At 30.5% G+C, this 18,331-nt stretch overlaps 1 protein-coding gene across 1 annotated transcript in view; it reads right to left on the reverse strand.

Annotated features, from left to right (window-relative positions):
* Positions 1 to 5,301, reverse strand: part of LOC140441841 (arylsulfatase B-like) — a 62,142-nt gene extending 56,841 nt beyond the window's left edge. The window contains exon 1 of the mRNA XM_072532785.1: positions 4,678 to 5,301. Coding sequence (XP_072388886.1) covers positions 4,678 to 4,785 — 108 coding nt within the window. The 5' untranslated portion in view covers positions 4,786 to 5,301. The remainder of the gene's footprint in view (positions 1 to 4,677) is intronic.
* Positions 5,302 to 18,331: the final 13,030 nt, after the last annotated feature.

Below are 18,331 nucleotides of genomic sequence, written 5' to 3' on the forward strand. Positions count from 1 at the left end.
AGACCGAGAGTACGATGAACGCCCAAAAAATGACATCAAAATAATAGCAGGGGACTTAAATGCCAAAGTCGGAAGAGCGACCATCGCAAAAGAGAGCCTACACGTAGACTCTAATTATAACGGTCTCAGAATCATAAACTTTGCGATGTCTAAGAACAGTTAATAGCTGGGACATGATTTCCCCATAAAGATATACATAAGTGAACTTAGAAATCTCCTAATAATGAAATGATTAACCAAATAGATCATATAATCATCGATGCAAGATACTGCTCTAATTTATTAGATGTTAGGTCGTTTAGAGAAGCAAACATAAATAGTGATCACTGTTTAGTTAAAACACGATTTAAAGAGAGAATATCCAATTTAACAAAGGAGATCGGAAAAAGGAGAGAAACAATCGACATTAATAAACTAAAATACCGCGACATTGCAAATGTATAGAGGCAGCAAATAGAAAAGGGTACTGAAAAAAGAAGAATGTCTAATGTATTTTGTAGTATTGTAAAGCTTTTTGCCGTTTGTGGATTGTACAATGGGTCGAGGTACAGTTATCGATGAGAAAATTTGTTCAATTATTAGATTTTTTAATTCTGGAAAATCCAATTCGGAAATCGCGAATATGTTGCAATTGTCACAATATAGTGTAAGAAATATAGTCAGAAGATACAAAACTACAGGTTCGATCATCACAAAACCTAGAAATGTACTAAAAAGTAAAATAACCGCAGATCGAAAGGCATTAAGACGCATTATAGTGAAAAATCGACGAGCAAATTATATGAAGTTACGCGTTTTATGGAGTGACGTTATTGAAAGACACGTTTCTGGATAAATATGTCACCGAGAGGCCCATAAATTAGGATTTGGTACTTACAAAGTAAGTATTGTAGTTGAAAAAATTAGAACGAATTGTTTTTAATAAATTTCATTTCATTTTAGGCTAAGGAAAAGCCACTTTTAACATTACAACAACAAAAAATAAACTAAGATGGTCAAAAGAGCATAAAGATTGCACTCAGTTGCAATGGGATTCAACAATACATGAATGTATACAATGGAGTGATGAGTCCAGATTTGAAGTGTGTGTTGGAGACAGTAGGAGTTGCGTCATTCGCAAGAAAAATAAAGCTTTCCATCCCGACTGTCTGAAGAGAAAAGTCAAATTTCCTGCATCTGTCATGATCTGAGGTAGCATGTCATCTAAAGGTGTGTGAAAGTTACATTTTAACGATGGAATTGTAAACACGGACAAATATTTGAATATTTTAGAAGAACCTCTTTTACTGATTATGGAACACCGTTTAACATCAGCGGAAGATTTTGTCTTCCAACAAGACGGCGCAGGTTGTCATACCTCAAACAAGAGTGTAAAATGGATTGAAGACTATGGCATACCACTTCTGGAATGGGTTTCTAATAGTCCCAACTTCTCCCTGATAAAGACTTTGTGGCGTGAAATAAAAAAAGCTTTGAGAAAACATCCTGCCAGGTCCATCAACGAATTAAAGGAAACATTGCAAGAAATATGAGATTCGTCAGAACTTGGTAAAAACTATGCTACAAAGAATTGTGAAAGTCATTAAAAATAAAGGGGATGTAACTCAGTGGTAAACTTTCACATTTTTTTTGTTAATATTATATATTCTATATGCGTTTTTTAAATTTATTATTATTCTGTTTAATCAATAGTTTTCATTACGTTATAAAATATTTTCTATAAGTAGGAAAATTCAAAAATGGTCGATGCATTAAAACTTCTAAAATTTACGCTACGCTTTTATTTTTGTTCTCTAAAATTTAATTTTTTTATCAATCTAACGTTGGACCAACTGATATGGGTAGGGGCTCGTAGTCGTCTTTAGCGGTTGTTTTTAGAAGTTGAAGAGTTTAAACTAACGAAATATCATTTCATAAGCGAGGAATGAATTTTTAGTTATCTAAATGGAAAATTAAAACGTTTTAAACTCTAAATAAGCTTTTTAAGTATTTTTATGCATAAAGGGATGCTTTCTAGAGGTTAAAACTTAAAAGCAATAAAACATCATTTCACAAGCAATGAATGAGTTGGTATTGATTTTAATTCATTCAAGTTTAGTTATTAAATTCATAATTTTAATGCATAAAATGATTTAGATTTCTATTGCTATTCTTTATTCCTATTTTTTCCACTTAGGGTTAGGTTTTACCCCTTAAAAACAAAAGGCACACTTCGCATGTACCATGCGGTCCATATGTATGGAATAATTTTATTTTTAGCTTTATTATGTATTATCTGAAAAAAACCTGAAACAGGTCGATTTTTATTCTTAAATTGACAATTTACAGTATGAAAATATTATCCCCTTTCAGCATCCCCTTTGAATTATAAGCACCCCTTCGAAAATTTTAAATAACAAAGGGGATCGTGTGGCAACTTGTTAGAAAGGGATTTTAGTCCTCTGTTCAGCAATATAAAGTTTTTTGTGTTAAGTGCCATCATAACGGAGAAAATTGATTTTAACAATTAAATTAAATGTTCAGCTTGAGCACCATTATTCACTTCTTGACAATAACCGAGGCCGTTTTGGAATTCTCGTACAACATTTTGTATGACCTCGAGGGTTATTTTGTTAGTTTCTTCAGTTATCCTAACTTTTAAATCAGCAATATTGCCTGGTCTATTAAAATATGCTTTAGAAATAATCAAGTATTTTCGTATCTGTTCTGCTAAACATTAGGGAAAAAACTTTGAAGATAATAATATTAGTAATATTGGTAATAAGACAAGAACTCAAAAGGAGGTTTGTGAAATGTTTAATAATAAATACCCTGGTCAACAAGTTTCGCAGTCTACAGTAAGAAAAATTGAAAAGAAGTTTCGTTATACTGGACATGTAAAAAATATTAAAAAACCAGGTAGAAATGTTAAATTTACTGATGAAAAAGAGTTCGATGTACTTCTAGAGATTGAGGAAAATCCACATAAGAAAACTCGAAAACTCGCCGCTGTCAATGATATAAGTAAATCATCTATTTTAAGAGTTTTGCATAAAGAAAAATACCACCCGTACAAAGTTCAGTTGGTTCTGGAGTTAAATGAAGATTACGAAGATTTTTTCCTGACGTCTACATTATGAAGATTTTTTTCCTGATGTCAATCATCAAAATAAGATTGATCGATCTATTTACTACCAACAAGACAGAGCTCGTCCGCATTTTGCACGTATAGTTAGAAATTATTTAAACGAGGTTTTTCCCAATAGGTGGATTGGAAGACGTGGAACGATCGAATGGCCGGCTAGATCCCCGATTTGACTCCTCTCAATCACTTCTTATGGGGTTATTTAAAATCTAAAGTATATTTAAATAGACCAAACAGTATTGCTGATTTAAAAGTTAGGATAACGGAAGAAATTAACAAAATAACCCCGAGGTCGTACAAAATGTTGTGCGAGAATTCCAAAATCGCCTCGGCTATTCTCAAGAAGCGAATGGTGGTCATTTTGAACATTTAATTTAATTGATAATTTTTCGACTGTTCTAACAACCATTCAAATTTCGTCATTTTGTGTCACGTGGAACAATTTCACCTAATCATGTCAACATTAGACTGATAATTGTATTCAGTGCAATTTTCAATCCCTATGACAACACGATCGAGTTTGACAACTTCATCCAAATAAATTTCAAAATCTCACGTTTCATAAGATTATAAATGTTATGCGTGGTAATAGATCTTCTATAGTAGAGAACAGCAACGAATCTAATGTTAACTTAAATTTTAATAATTGTACTTTCATTAACTGTACTTTTAATAAATAAATGTTTCGTTATGTTGAGTTATGATTTTTTTTTTCGAAAAATTATCCGCCGAATATCCCTCGGACATTGATGAATGCCTCATAATTTCATGACAAATTTCTCAAGCTCGTTGCTTGGTAACAGCAGGAATGAGCTTTCGATTGTCATGAAATTATCTCGTCTGTTATCAATATCCTAGGGATATTACTACTGAAAATTACATTGAAAAATACATTCTAAATATTAGGTGACATTATTATCTTTATTCAACCTAAAGTTTCGTGAAAGCGACATTATCACAATTTTACTTCAAAATCTTCAGATCAATTTTCTCAGTTATGATTGCACCAAACTTAAAAAACTTTATATTTCTGAACAGAGGAGTAAAGTTGCTTTCTAACAAGGTGACACACGACCCCCTTTGTTATTTAAAATTTTCGAGGGGGTGCTTATAATTCAAAGGGGGTGGGGAAGGGGATAATATTTTCATACTGTAAATTGTCAATTTAAGAATAAAAATCGACCTGTTTTAGGTTTTTTTCAGATAGTACATAATAAAGCCAAAAATGAATTTATTCCATACATATGGACCACATGGTATATAACTTTTACAAAACAGGCTAAGACAAGCTTTAATCCAAATTTTTAGCTAAATTCAGGCAGTCCGACAGAATTGGGGGTAAGATCCTATTTTCAGCTCGAGTTACTGGACTATGAATAGCGGAAGTTGATATATGAGCCAAAGAAATCACTAATCACTACAGTTTTCTAAATTATTGTGATATCTTACTTTGTAAGTTTTAATTGTTTAGCTATAATTAACGTATATATTTCCTTATAATTCTCTTCTTATTACGAATATTTTTTATTACATTTTTATTTTTTTTTACTTACCATATCATCTGCTATAATCACAATAATATTTGGTTTCTTGTTTGTGGTTCCATCGCAAAACTGGATCAACACCAGAAATACCCAAAAAATGTTCCAATGGTACTTCATTGTCACCTTTTAAAAACACTATAAGAAACCACAATTTTTATCTATCCTTGTCACAAACTACTATCGGAATAAGATAATTAAAATCACCAATCTTCAATGAAACTCTGCAACGCTGATTATGGAGGGAGTCAGATTTATTTTTATATTCAAGCATGAAATCGATTAAAACATAGGTATGTTTTGATCACCGACTAATCAAAGAAAAAATATTAAGATTTAAAAAAAACTGTTGGACCATAACTCTCTTACTTTTTCAAGGATACTTGCGTTTTTTATAATGATATGCACAATTTCTGACAGTATTGTTTTCTTAACAATTACTACCGAACTCTTTAATATATTTTCCACACCTATATGACGAAAAAATGTATGAGATCTGAACAGAATTTTAATTTACACAGAATACCGCGCGATTAGTTCTTCCTATTTTAAGTTTAAACAGGTTTGAAAGTTTAACAGCTAAATAATTGATTAAGAAAAGTAATTAAACTATAAATATAGATTTTAATGTATCGGTATAAAAATAGTCTACTACACTACGCTTTGAACATTCAACAGTAGCTAAATACAAAATTATTCATTATTAGAACAATATTTACTTTTTTCTTTCACTTTGTTTATTTTAAAAAACAGAAATAAACATTGAGCTTTTTTTAAAAATAAACCAGTTTCGTAACCCTAATTATCTTCTGATTACCGTTAAAAAAATACAGAACATATTTTTAAACTTAAAAATAACAGTTGAATATATAATTAATTAAACTACACTTTATCATTGGTCAAAATATAAACACTGTTAATTTTATCGGCACATGCATGATATATATAAATATATAGTGTATATAACGACGCTAAGAATTTCCCGAAAGGTACCTACCAAAGTATATATATATATATATATATATATATATATATATATATATATATATATATATATATATATCTGTATATATATATATATATATATATATATATATATATATATATATATATATATATATATATATATATATATATATATATATATAAATGTGCACTCGTAAGTGAATGGGATGGTTTCGGTTACTTTAATTAACTTTAATTTTAATTTTAATTTTAATATTAACTTTCTAAACATACTTGTGCCCTTGCAGAACATGCAATCAACACCAAACATATTGTGAATCTTCAATAAATAGATAAAGTAGCACAACTCTTGTCTTTTTTATCTCCAAATTGACCGAAAGCATCCCATTCACTTACGAGTGCACATTTTTTTATATTAAATTAAACGGTCATATTCCTTAAAGATGTCTTTATATATATATATATATATATATATATATATATATATATATATATATATATATAAAGTAGTTAGGTATTATTGACTGACACGTTATGTAAAATAAAGTTTTATATTGAGGTTGCAGTCATTAATAGGGCAGGAAAGTAAAACTCTTTGTTCTTTAATCAAGCTTTCGCAAAATTTATTTGCTTCTTCAGGATATGCTAAAATATGGTATCAGTAAATACAACGAAATTAGAACTAAATAGCATTGTATAAAACTAGTAAAAAAACTTACAACATGAGGTTAATCCATTAAATTTTCAAATTTGCAAAACATTAAAACTTAACTTATTTTAAAAATTATACAGTTATGTAAGTACAATATTCCAATTTAATTTAATTTTGTAAAAATTCATTTTGTAAAAATTTCAATGAAACTAATATATTAAGACGCGAAAACCAATTAAATAAAAGAGAATTCTTAGAAATGGTATGCATAAATAAATATCAATGCGTTAATAAAAAAACTGATATTGATAAACTAAGCAATATCTATAATTACATTCTGTCTTACGAAAATTAATACTATAATTTTCCAATATTAGATTTTTTGACTATAAATATTAGAATTTCAAAAAATTTAAATATTCATATTTGGCGCCACTTTGTACGTAACCATAATAACAATCAAGAGCTAGTTATCAACAACAAAAAATATAATAAACAGAAACGAGTGTCTTTCTGACATAAATCAAACATCAACATAATCAATGTCAAAATGAATTTTTACAAAATTAAATTAAATTGGAATATTGTACTTACATAACTGTATAATTTTTAAAATAAGTTAAGTTTTAATGTTTTGCAAATTTGAAAATTTAATGGATTAACCTCATGTTGTAAGTTTTTTTACTAGTTTTATACAATGCTATTTAGTTCTAATTTCGTTGTATTTACTGATACCATATTTTAGCATATCCTGAAGAAGCAAATAAATTTTGCGAAAGCTTGATTAAAGAACAAAGAGTTTTACTTTCCTGCCCTATTAATGACTGCAACCTCAATATAAAACTTTATATTATATATATATATATATATATATATATATATATATATATATATATATATATATATATATATATATATAGTAATCCAGAGGTAAAGGGCACTATGTCCATTTTTGTCAATATTGGGATTATACTGCAGTTATAATGAACTTTTAATTATTCTCCACACATATAAGCATTATGTCCTACTTTATAAAATAACAAAGAAAAGCACTTTATAAAAAGTATCATGTCACGTTTTGTTTAGAGGCAGAGGGCATCATGTGGACATGAAACCCTATACCTCTGAGTACATTGCTAACATTACAGTATCATCTAGACACAGTGCCTTGAACTACCATGATAGTTGATAGACTAATAATTGACTGTTTACATTTTCAAATTTTGTTTAGTTATATTTTCTTAAACAACGGTTATATGCTGTCAATAAGTGGTGGTAATAAGTTAATACGACTGATTATTGAGTACAAAAAACATTCTCGTGTTGCCAAAATATCGAATTTGGCTTTAAGAGAACAACATGACAATGATAGAGGTAAGATAATATCAAAGAATATAGACGCTATAAGCGTCTATATTCTTTCATAATATCATTATATTTTAGAGGTTATGTTTCAAGCTTAACAAAAGATACAATTTAATAACCTAAAGGTAAATGTTTGAATAAACTTAAGATAAAGTTTGTAAATTCAAGAAAAAATATAAAAATTTGAAGTCCTGTGGAATCTTAGTTTTCATTAATAAATATTGTATGCATTTACGGACTATGTAGAATAGTGTAAAATATCTTGGTAAAAAATATTTAGTTTAAAAAATTGATTAGTTTAATAGCTGGTTTTGAAACTTTCACATTTATTCCATTTAATGAATAACGTTGATTCTGAAAAATTATATTGACATGTTTAAGTCATTTACGGAATAACTTATTCTTAAACCTATTTTTAATTATTTGAAAAAGATTTGTTGAAAAGAGATATTTTTCCAGATCCAAATTCTCATAATGCAGAAGAAAAAACCAATCAAAATAATCCCGGTGATGGACTTAATATAGACGATGACGATCCATTTTTTGATAATGATGATTCCGATGCTGATAAAGATTACTATTTGTCCAGTGAGACATTTAGTGATACTGATGAAAAATTAAGATTTTTTCACCAAAGTTAAAGGCAGGAATCAGTAATGAGAGAACAGTTCACGAGTTAATAGAACAAGCAGTAGGTCTAAAGGATCAGTTGAAAAAAGATCTCTATGTATCCCATGATAAAGTATGTAATACTGGTAATAATTTCAATGTTGAAGATAATAGAAATATTGACAATGTAAATGAGAAGCCAACTAAGAAAAGGAAGTTACAAAATAGATCCAGTATTAAACAAGCCGGTAAAAAACGAATCCGACATTCGGGCAAATGGTTGTGTAACCTACGAAAACAAAACTCAATGTCTGGAAAGGAAGATGTTATCACAAGCGGTAAAGTATGTCAAGCCAAATCTATGAAACCATCTTGTTCATGTAGGAAAAGTGTTTTGATAAATTATCACAAAATAAGAAACAATAAATTTTCGATAGATATTGGAATGAAGACAACAGCAATGACATAAAAAGACATTTTGTCAGATCGTGTGTAAAAAGTCAACATATAGCTCGCTCCAAAAAACGAAATAGAGAATATAACAAACCAAAGGAAAATATATTTTTTTAACGTTTTATTGTTAATAACAAAAATGTTGGGATTTTCAAAGTTATGTTTTTGAATACTTTAAGGGTTTCAAATAAAGTGGTCGTAAACGGTTTAAGAAAGACAGAACAAGAGGACTGATACAACCAGACCTACGAGTTTAGGTCTGGATAACCTATTTAGGATTTAATATTTTCTTTAAATTAACTGGTAAAGACACTTGTGACGTTTGGGATTCATTTAGTGCTAGACTCACGAATGGACCAAATCTAAAGCAAACAATTAATGTAACAGTTATTTAAAAGTCGCATCTTGCAAAGTCAAAAAAGAGAAATGATTTAAAAAATCGAGATACTAAACTTTCTATGGATAATAGGAGATATAAAGTTTTGACTTGTGATCTCCAGAAGTGCTTACCTACACCTTTGATTACAAATAGCATCAGTTTTTCTAAGAGAAAGTTATAAACATTTAATTTTACGATTTATGATTCCTTCGACTCTTCAGTACACTGCATGATGTGGGATAAAAGTAAAGCAGCTCGGGGCGGAAAAGAAAATTGGGAGAAGAATGTGTTAAAGAAAAAAAATCTAGGAAGAAGTTTCACAACAAAAAATGGTAAAATAATTACAGCAAGAAGTGTTGTACATAATACACAACCGTTTTTGGAAAATAGGCAATATTAATGACCACAGAGAGTTTCTTTTAAGGCACATGTCTGAGTTAAAAACAAATTACCAAAAAATGCAGCCTGAACGAAAAAGGTCATAAAATTTCGTTTATACATTTTCTATTAATGGAAATAAAATTGTAGTTTGTAAGATATTTTTTATGGGTACACTAAACGTCAGTTCAAAAAAATGATTTTTACCGTTACGAAAAAAAAAAGGATGGATTTCTGGAAAAAAACGTGGCAAGCATGTACACATGGGAAGGGCTATTAACCCCCAGATAAAAGCCGACATATGTGAGCACATAAACTCATTTCCCTTAATAAAATCACATTTCTGTCGTTCAAGAACTGCCAAAAAATATATAGATGGAAGTCTTAACCTATCCACTATGTACAGATTATATATAAAGAACAATGTGAAATCCTACAAAAGCCTTATGGAAAGTATAACATGTAATCTACAATTTTTTCTACAGAATTCAATGTTGGTTTTTTTCAACCAAAAAAGGACCAATGTGCCCTATGTCAAAGCTTTAATACCGCTACGGGAGAAGAGAAAAAAATTTAAAAATGAACTACGAAAATCAACAATTAGAAAAAGAGGCAAGTAGAAAAGAAAAAGCTGAAAAACCTCACCGTGTATGAAATTGGACAAAAAAAGGATTTCTGCTATTTTTGGAACCAGAGCATTGCTCAACGAGGTGCAAATGAAATATGAAGTTGTGTATATTATTTTCTAAAAGAGCAAAATAAGAACCAGGTAAAAGCTATTACTTTTTACAGTGATAATTGCAGTGGCCAAAATAAAAATAAATTTATTATTGCAATGTATATGTACTGTGTGCAGTCTATGAAAAATATTCCAATACACACAAATTTTTAATAGCTGGGCATACTAAAAAAGAAGGCGAGAATATGCATTCCTTAATAGAAAGGGAGGAAAAAAGAAAGCTTAAGGCCAGCCGCATTTATGTACCTGCTCAATGGAATACTATAATAGAATTAGCCAAAAAGAAAGGCCATCCTTATAACATTAAAGACATGACGACTGAGGAATTTCTGGACCTAAAAAAACTGACTTTCTCTTTGGGAAACAATTATAACATAAGCGAGCAACTGGAAAAAGTTCTGTGGACTGACATTAAAATTGTTATGGTCAAAAAAAAAATAACCCCTATATTCTTTTTTACAAGACATCTTATTCTGATGCTGATATAAAATTTAAGTCTCCAAAAAATAAATCAGTACCTAGTTTATCTCAACTTTATACCGGACCTACTCTTATTCCATCTAACCTTAAGAAAGGATTACTAGAACTTTGTAAGCTTAAAGCTTTTCCTAAAGTACACTGGAATTTCTACAGAAATTTGTTGGAGCAGAAAAATAAAAATAAAACAAAAAAATATTTCAGCAAATAATGATAGCGATTGTGACGAGTGCGAAGAAAGTGAAACATAACTAATATTTAATTTTCATTATGTTTAAAATTGAAATAGAACGTTTAAGTTATACTATTTTTTATTTCCTTGTTTGGAAACAACGTCAATTTTTTCCATTTTTTTATTTCAAAACAGAAATAATATTTTGTTATTTCTGAAACAGATTTCTTTTTTTTTCTTTTAATTAGGTAGAAAGGAAATAAAAAACACACCTACAATGTAATTATCTACTAAAACTACATTAGAATTACAAAAAATTCTGGTCCTCAAATAATTGTTTATCTCAATAAAACGTGGTTGTAGCTGTGCGATTTTAATTATTAGCCATTTTCTCAAAAGGAGTTATTTTGTTTTCGTTTTTAAATTAATGTGTCTCGGCTGCAATGACCATTGACACAAACAATATTGTGTATAATAATTACAAAAAGCACATGTAACTAATTGCTACAGTTAATCTATAAGCTTAGAATCTATAACTAAATAGTACAACAGTTTTATCACCAAGTTATAAGTTAAAGGTAAAGTACATGGAAAACAAGGGGTCATATTCTGTTCAACAACTATATGTCTTTCAAGTAACCAATTAGGTTAAAGACTTGATCAGGTGAGTTTAAAACGTCTTTGATATTTGACTTAAGTTTATGTTGCATTTTGTGTTTTGCGTACCGGGAACACTCGATTAGGATGTGTTTCACAGTTAATTCACTTGAGCAGATTTGGCAATTGGGCTTCGACTCGGACTTCATCAAGTATTCATGTGTGAGTCGGGTATGTCCTATTCTTAATCTTCAGATAACAGCTTTTTCTTTTCTAGAGTTTATTGGAAGTTCAAATTTTTCAACAGTCTGCCGGATCTCATGTAATGCACTCTTGATTGTGTTCCAGTGGGTTTGCCAGGTATGATACTGTTGTTGCTTGAATATTTGCTTTAGGTCATTACGGATTTGAATATGTTGGGCATTTGAGGATTGACTGTTTACACATAAAGCTTGCTTGGCTGCTTGGTCTGCTTTTTCATTACCGGGGATGATGATATGGGATGATAGCAAGATGATCGTGACATTTACATCTTGAAAAGCGAGTGCACTGTAAATGCTATGGATTTCTTGAACTAAGGGATGCTGAGAGTATAGACTTTTTATCTAGTGTAGTGACGACAGGGAGTCTGTGCATATTGCTTGGTTTTTATCATCTGATTTTAGTTTTTTAAAAGCTTCTAGTATCGCATACAGTTCTCCAGTGTATACGCTGCATAAATTCGGTAAAACAGATGATTTTATTATTTCATCCTATGTGGTAACGGCACATCCAACGCCTGCTTCGCTTTTGGAGGCATCTGTATACAGAATTTTTTGGAATTGGTTCTTGCTTATGATTTCTTCGAAGTGTTGCCTTATAAAAAGGTTTTCATGTTAACTGTATTCTAATAGAGAAGTGATTGAATGTGGGATTGGTCTATTCCAAGGCGGAGTATCCGGGATTGGGAAGGGATGTGTTTTAGTAAGGTCGATGGTTTTTCTTAGAGTTAATTTCTGGATGTCTATTATTGGTTGTATCCTTTGCGGGGTCTCCACAGGCGATGTTAAAGTAATTAAATGGTAGACTGGATTATATGGATTTGCGGATATTGAAGCAAAGTAAGATTGAAGAAGATACTCTCGTCAAATCGAGAGAGGTGGTTCATTAGTCTCGCAGAAAAGGCTGTCTATAGGACTAGATTTGAAAGCGCCTAAGCAAAGACGAATATAAGTGTTACGCACAGAGTTCAGTAGCTTTAAGTCAGATTTTGATGCAGAAATATATATAAAGCTGCCGTAGTCCAGTGTTGAGCGCGGATTAAGGCTCTATATATATATATATATATATATATATATATATATATATATATATATATATATATATATATATATATATATATATATATATATATATATTGATACGATTGGGGTTTATAGAAAATAGTTTATAAGTTATATACTAGATAATTTTAGATATAACAAGTATTTGGTTATTTTAAGAAGTTATATACTAGAGAATTTAATAAAAATATATTTATGTGAGGGCATTTTTAAGAAATTAGCATATAAAAAGTATTTTTTTAGTAATTATGATGTTGTAGATATATTTAAGTGAGCCATGTGACTAGGCAACCAGATATACATACTCTGAAGTGACGTTTAAGAAATTTTACGAATATAAGTGGGGTTATAGTTGTTTAAAATGTGTAGTTTATTAAATTAGAATGTTAAGTTACTAATTTAATTATATATTCTGATCTGAAAAGCCTAAATGTAAACAAAATTATCAATAGAACATTAACGAATTCTCCAGAATGCAGAATTTGACCTTTGTTTATGTTGGAACATTCTGGAATAATGATTATGTCGGTGGATCGAACAGATACTTTTTTCGAGAACATCCATATAGAAGAAATAGAACTAAATCGAACATGATTTCTTACCAGATGGTTCTGGAAGATTGAAAAGATATAAATACCCGTGATTTGGATTCAAGATGGCAGTTTTTAGTCAGAAGTCAAGCAGTTTAGTAAGAAAGTCCGTCCAGTCCATTCAATTAGTCAATCAGTTACAAATAGTCCAATTGTTTAATATAGTGAGTTAAATGAAGATTAAAAATTATGCATATATTTTAATGCACATTTATAATTATACACAAATAATTATTGAAGATTAAAAAAGTATATTAGAAGAATATTGGATGAAATTAAAATTATATTATGATTGGAGATTAGTATAAATCAACTTATAATAATTGGATATTGGTATATTGAAAAGAAGAATAAATATAAATGCTGTTTGCTGGTTTGCTTGGTGGTGTATAAATGCTGGTGAAGAAAAATATATCTTAAATTGGTAGAAGCTGATAATTGGAAAAAGTAATTTCACAAAAACAAGGATAACCGAAGTACGAAGACATTCAGTGGTGATTAGAATATATATAGTGGAAAACAGTTCATTTAGGCATTCAGTGAAAGAAAGGTACAAAATTTTGTTAATATAATTTAGTTAGTGTCATAACAGTTTCAATTCTGAAGATAGTTTGTTTAAATTTTACATTGTCTATAGAATTTAATTAGTTTTATAAGAATATCAATTTAAAGATAGTTTATTTTAAATTTACATTGGCTAGGTTAGATATATATATGTGTGTTTCATAATAGTTATAATAAAGATAATTTAAAAAAGTACTTACAAACTAATTCTTTGAGAACCGCGATAAAAACCCTATATTATTAAAAATACTCATTGCTCATCATTCACACAAACAACACATCATAATAATATATATATATATATATATATATATATATATATATATATATATATATATATATATATATATATATATATATATATATATATATATATATATATATATATATATAAGTAAGATGGTTTCGTATGCACCCTATGTGTACTTTGATAGTACCTTAATGATATTGAGTCTCTTCATTGCATTGCCCTTTACTACACTAATATGCTGTTTCCAAGTTAGCCTTCTGTCAAACGTAAATCCAAGTATTTTGTGAAGAGTAACTAGTTTTAATGGAGTTCCATTAAGGGTGATAATTGGACTTTGGCTGCAAGGTCTTCTGATAAATCGTATTAATTTCGACTTAGTGGTTGAAAAAGATAATCCAGTTTTTTTGGACCATTCGCTAAGTTGATTTATAGTGGTCTGGAGCACGTTGCATGTGGCAATTGTACTTTTTCCCTGACAATATAAGATAAGGTCATCTGCGTATATTAAGTGCTTGACTGGTGGACAAATACTGGAACAAATATCAGTTAATACAAGAATGGACAGTGTTGTACTGAGTACTGAACCTTGTGGGAGATTGTGAATTAAAATTGATAAAAATATTATTTAAAACTTTAGTATTCCATAGAATTCCTGCGTTTTATTTATTTATTGGAATAATTAATTACATCACATTAAAATAATGAGTCCTTAAACGATTTACATAGTAATCATTGCGTTAATTATCTTTTATCATACAAACCAATTTTAATTGATGTTTGTTCAGCGTGAAATATCAAGTTTAGCAACCTCTTACTTTTCAAGAGCGCTTATTAAAGACATTAATTATTATTACCGGAATAAATTATCTAAAGAAATTTGTTAAGTTATTTTAAGTATTAGGTACATACTAAATAATATTTTACTTTTAACAAAAGCGTAAAAGTGAAATGGTTTTTTGAATTATTTTTATAATCTGTTATACCACATAATTTGTCAATATTTTCAGTGATTTATTCTGATAACTTTCCCGTAAACTTTACGGGAAAATTATTAAAGAAAAACTAGAAACTGAAATAATAGGAAAAATTGGAGAAGACCAAGCAGGGTTCACAGTAGGAAAATCATGCCTAGATCATACGTACACATTAGAACAACTGATAGAGAAGAAAATGGCAAAAGGTAGACCGGTCCATCTGGCCTTTGTTGATCTAAAGAAAGCATATGACTTAATACCTAGAGTCAAATTATGGGAAGCAATGAATGATCTCGGAATCCGACAAACACTAATAAAAGCAGTTAAAGCACTATACAAAGAAAACAAAGTAGCTATTAAATGTGGAAATAAAGCCTACAATCCATTTAAGACGACAAAAGGACTTCTACAAGGCTGTGCTACGTCCCCTACTCTGTTTAAAATATTCTTGGAAAAAAAACTCAAACCATGGAGGAGAAAGTGCGAAGGAATGGGCATACCAGTAAGAGACGAATACCTATACACCTTAAGTTTTGCCGACGATCAAGTAGTCATCGCACAAGATGAAGAAGATCTCAGCTTTATGCTCAGAAAACTAGAAGAAAAATATAAAAACAATGGAATGGAAATAAACTTAGAGAAAACCGAATACCTAAAAACAGAAAACAAGGATATGAGAAACCTAGAGATAGACGAGGGAAGACAAATAAATGGAACAGATAAATTCAAGTATTTAGGAACCATAATATCGAACCAGGGAACAACAGAAGAAGATATAAACAACAGACTGAGACAAACAAGAAACTGTATAAGACAACTAAACTCAGTGTTGTGGGATAAGAACATTACGATAAAGACAAAAAAGAGAATATATAACACCCTGACAAGAAGTATCCTGACATATGGGTCCGAAAACTGGACAATAAACAAGAAAAATAGAGGTAGAATAAGAGCAGTAGAAATGGAGTTCCTGAGGAGAAGCTGTAGACTTACAAAAAGACACAGAATTGAAAACGCAGAGATTAAGCGGAGAATGGGAGTGCAATCAGACATAATCGACTATATAGAGGAGAAGAGACTATTCTGGTACGGCCACGTCAGAAGAGCGGACAGAGGACGCTGGATAAACAAAATCACAGAATGGAGCCCGATTGGAAGAAGAAAGAGAGGAAGACCCCGAAGGTCATTCAGAGATGAAATCGACGAGGCTATGGAGAAAAGAACCCTGCGAGATGGAGACTGGAATGACAGGGAAAATTGGAGAAAACGGTTAAGTGAAGGAAGACAGTGAAAACTGTGGAAATCCTTAGTAGTAGTAGTATTCTGATAACATGTTGAACTGCTTTAATTTTTTCAGCTGTATACACTTACAGTATTATAACCCGACGTTTGTATATGGGTAAGGTATTGCATACCCCAATTTAACTTATTGAAATATAATTTAAAACTTATAAACTTGTTCTGCTTATTTTGCGTTTGTTTTCGTTTAACATTCAAGCGACGTAAACTGTCGTTCGATATATCATACTCCAGTGTACTATAACTCCAGCAAATAAAAAATGAAATGACTCATGAGTGATTACTTAAGTTATCGTATTATTTAGCTGCCTCTATGAGTTTTATCAAGAACGTATTTTTTATTTAGCGTATGGCATACTAAGAATACATATATATTCTTTTTGTATAACACCTGTGCGGTGTTTGTATACTGCTATCTGGCCACAAATGGCCAATTATCAGTTATTTTCTGACCTAACTTAATAAACAGCAAATACTTAAATCTAAAGGCTTACGTTATGGCTTACTCTTATTTTATCTACCAACTAATGCACTACAACTAACATGCAAAAACCTCACGGCCTTATACTCTACTTTTTACACTAAACTGCTACACATTTACACTAATTCAGATGGTTTTGTCCTTATGAGTCGTCTCTTTAGTTCAGTGTTGTCAAGAAGCTGGATTGCTTCGACATCCACATGACTATGCAGCTTCTGCTCGTGACTTGCTGCTGTTATCTTGCTTATTTCGATTACAGTTTCCATACCCAAGTCCTGGTGGAGGTTGCTGTTACGGATATATCAAGGAGCATCAACAATGTTTCTCAGTACTTTGTTTTGAAATCTCTGGATAATATGTAGATTACTAGCTTTGGTACAGCCCCAGAGTTGGCACCTATATACCCATACTGGCCTCAGTACTTGCTTGTAAATGGATGATTTATTGTGAATGGATAATGTTGAATTTTTTCCAATCAGCCAATACAATTTCTTATATCTATTATCAAGCTCCCCTCTTTTCTGTTTGACATGGACTTTCCAGGACAACTTTGAGTCTAGGGTGATGCCCAAGTATTTTGCTGGTGTTGCATAAGGAACTTGGGTATCATTTATTCTAACTGGAAAATTTTCTATATTTTTATTTGTATTTTAATTGTAAAGTTAATGTGTACAAATTTAGTCTCATTTAATTTTATTCGCCATTTTCTGGTCCAGTTATATATTTTATTTACTGATAGTTGTAACTTATCAGTCGCTTCTTCACTAGTGTCTCCTATCGCTAGTATGGCTGCATCATCCGCGAAGGTGGCAATAGTGTTTTGTTCTAGCTCTGAAATGTCACACGTATACAATAGGTACAGGACCGAATCTAAGACACTCCCTTGTGGCACGCCAGTTTGATCTCCCTTGAGTCGGTGTACACTTCTTCTTGTTTTACTCTGAAATATTTATTCGCAATGATTCTAAGATTTATGAATACTGTTTAGGCATGAACGTTCTTAGTTTATAGTTTAAACCCCCATGCCAGACTTTATCAAACCCCTGTGCTACGTCCAAGAAGATTGTAGAGCAGACTTTCTTTTCTTCTAATGTTTTTTTTATTATATTCGTTATTCTGTGAACTTGATCTATAGTGGAATGTTGATTTCTGAAACCAAATTGATGATTTCGTATAAGATTTTTTCTTTCTACTATTGGTTTTAATATTTTCAATAGTTTCCATAAGTTTTTCAAATAGTTTTGACATCACCGGAAGGAGTGATATTGGTCGATAGGATGTCACTTCATTAGGAGGATTACCTGGTTTGGCGATCATAATGACTTAGGCTACTTTCCAAAGTGTGGGAACATATCTCAATCTAAAAGCAGCATTTATTAGGTGTGTCAGCTTAACTATG

Source organism: Diabrotica undecimpunctata, chromosome 5 (assembly GCF_040954645.1).
Source record: "Diabrotica undecimpunctata isolate CICGRU chromosome 5, icDiaUnde3, whole genome shotgun sequence".
NCBI classification, from domain to species: Eukaryota; Metazoa; Arthropoda; class Insecta; order Coleoptera; family Chrysomelidae; genus Diabrotica; species Diabrotica undecimpunctata.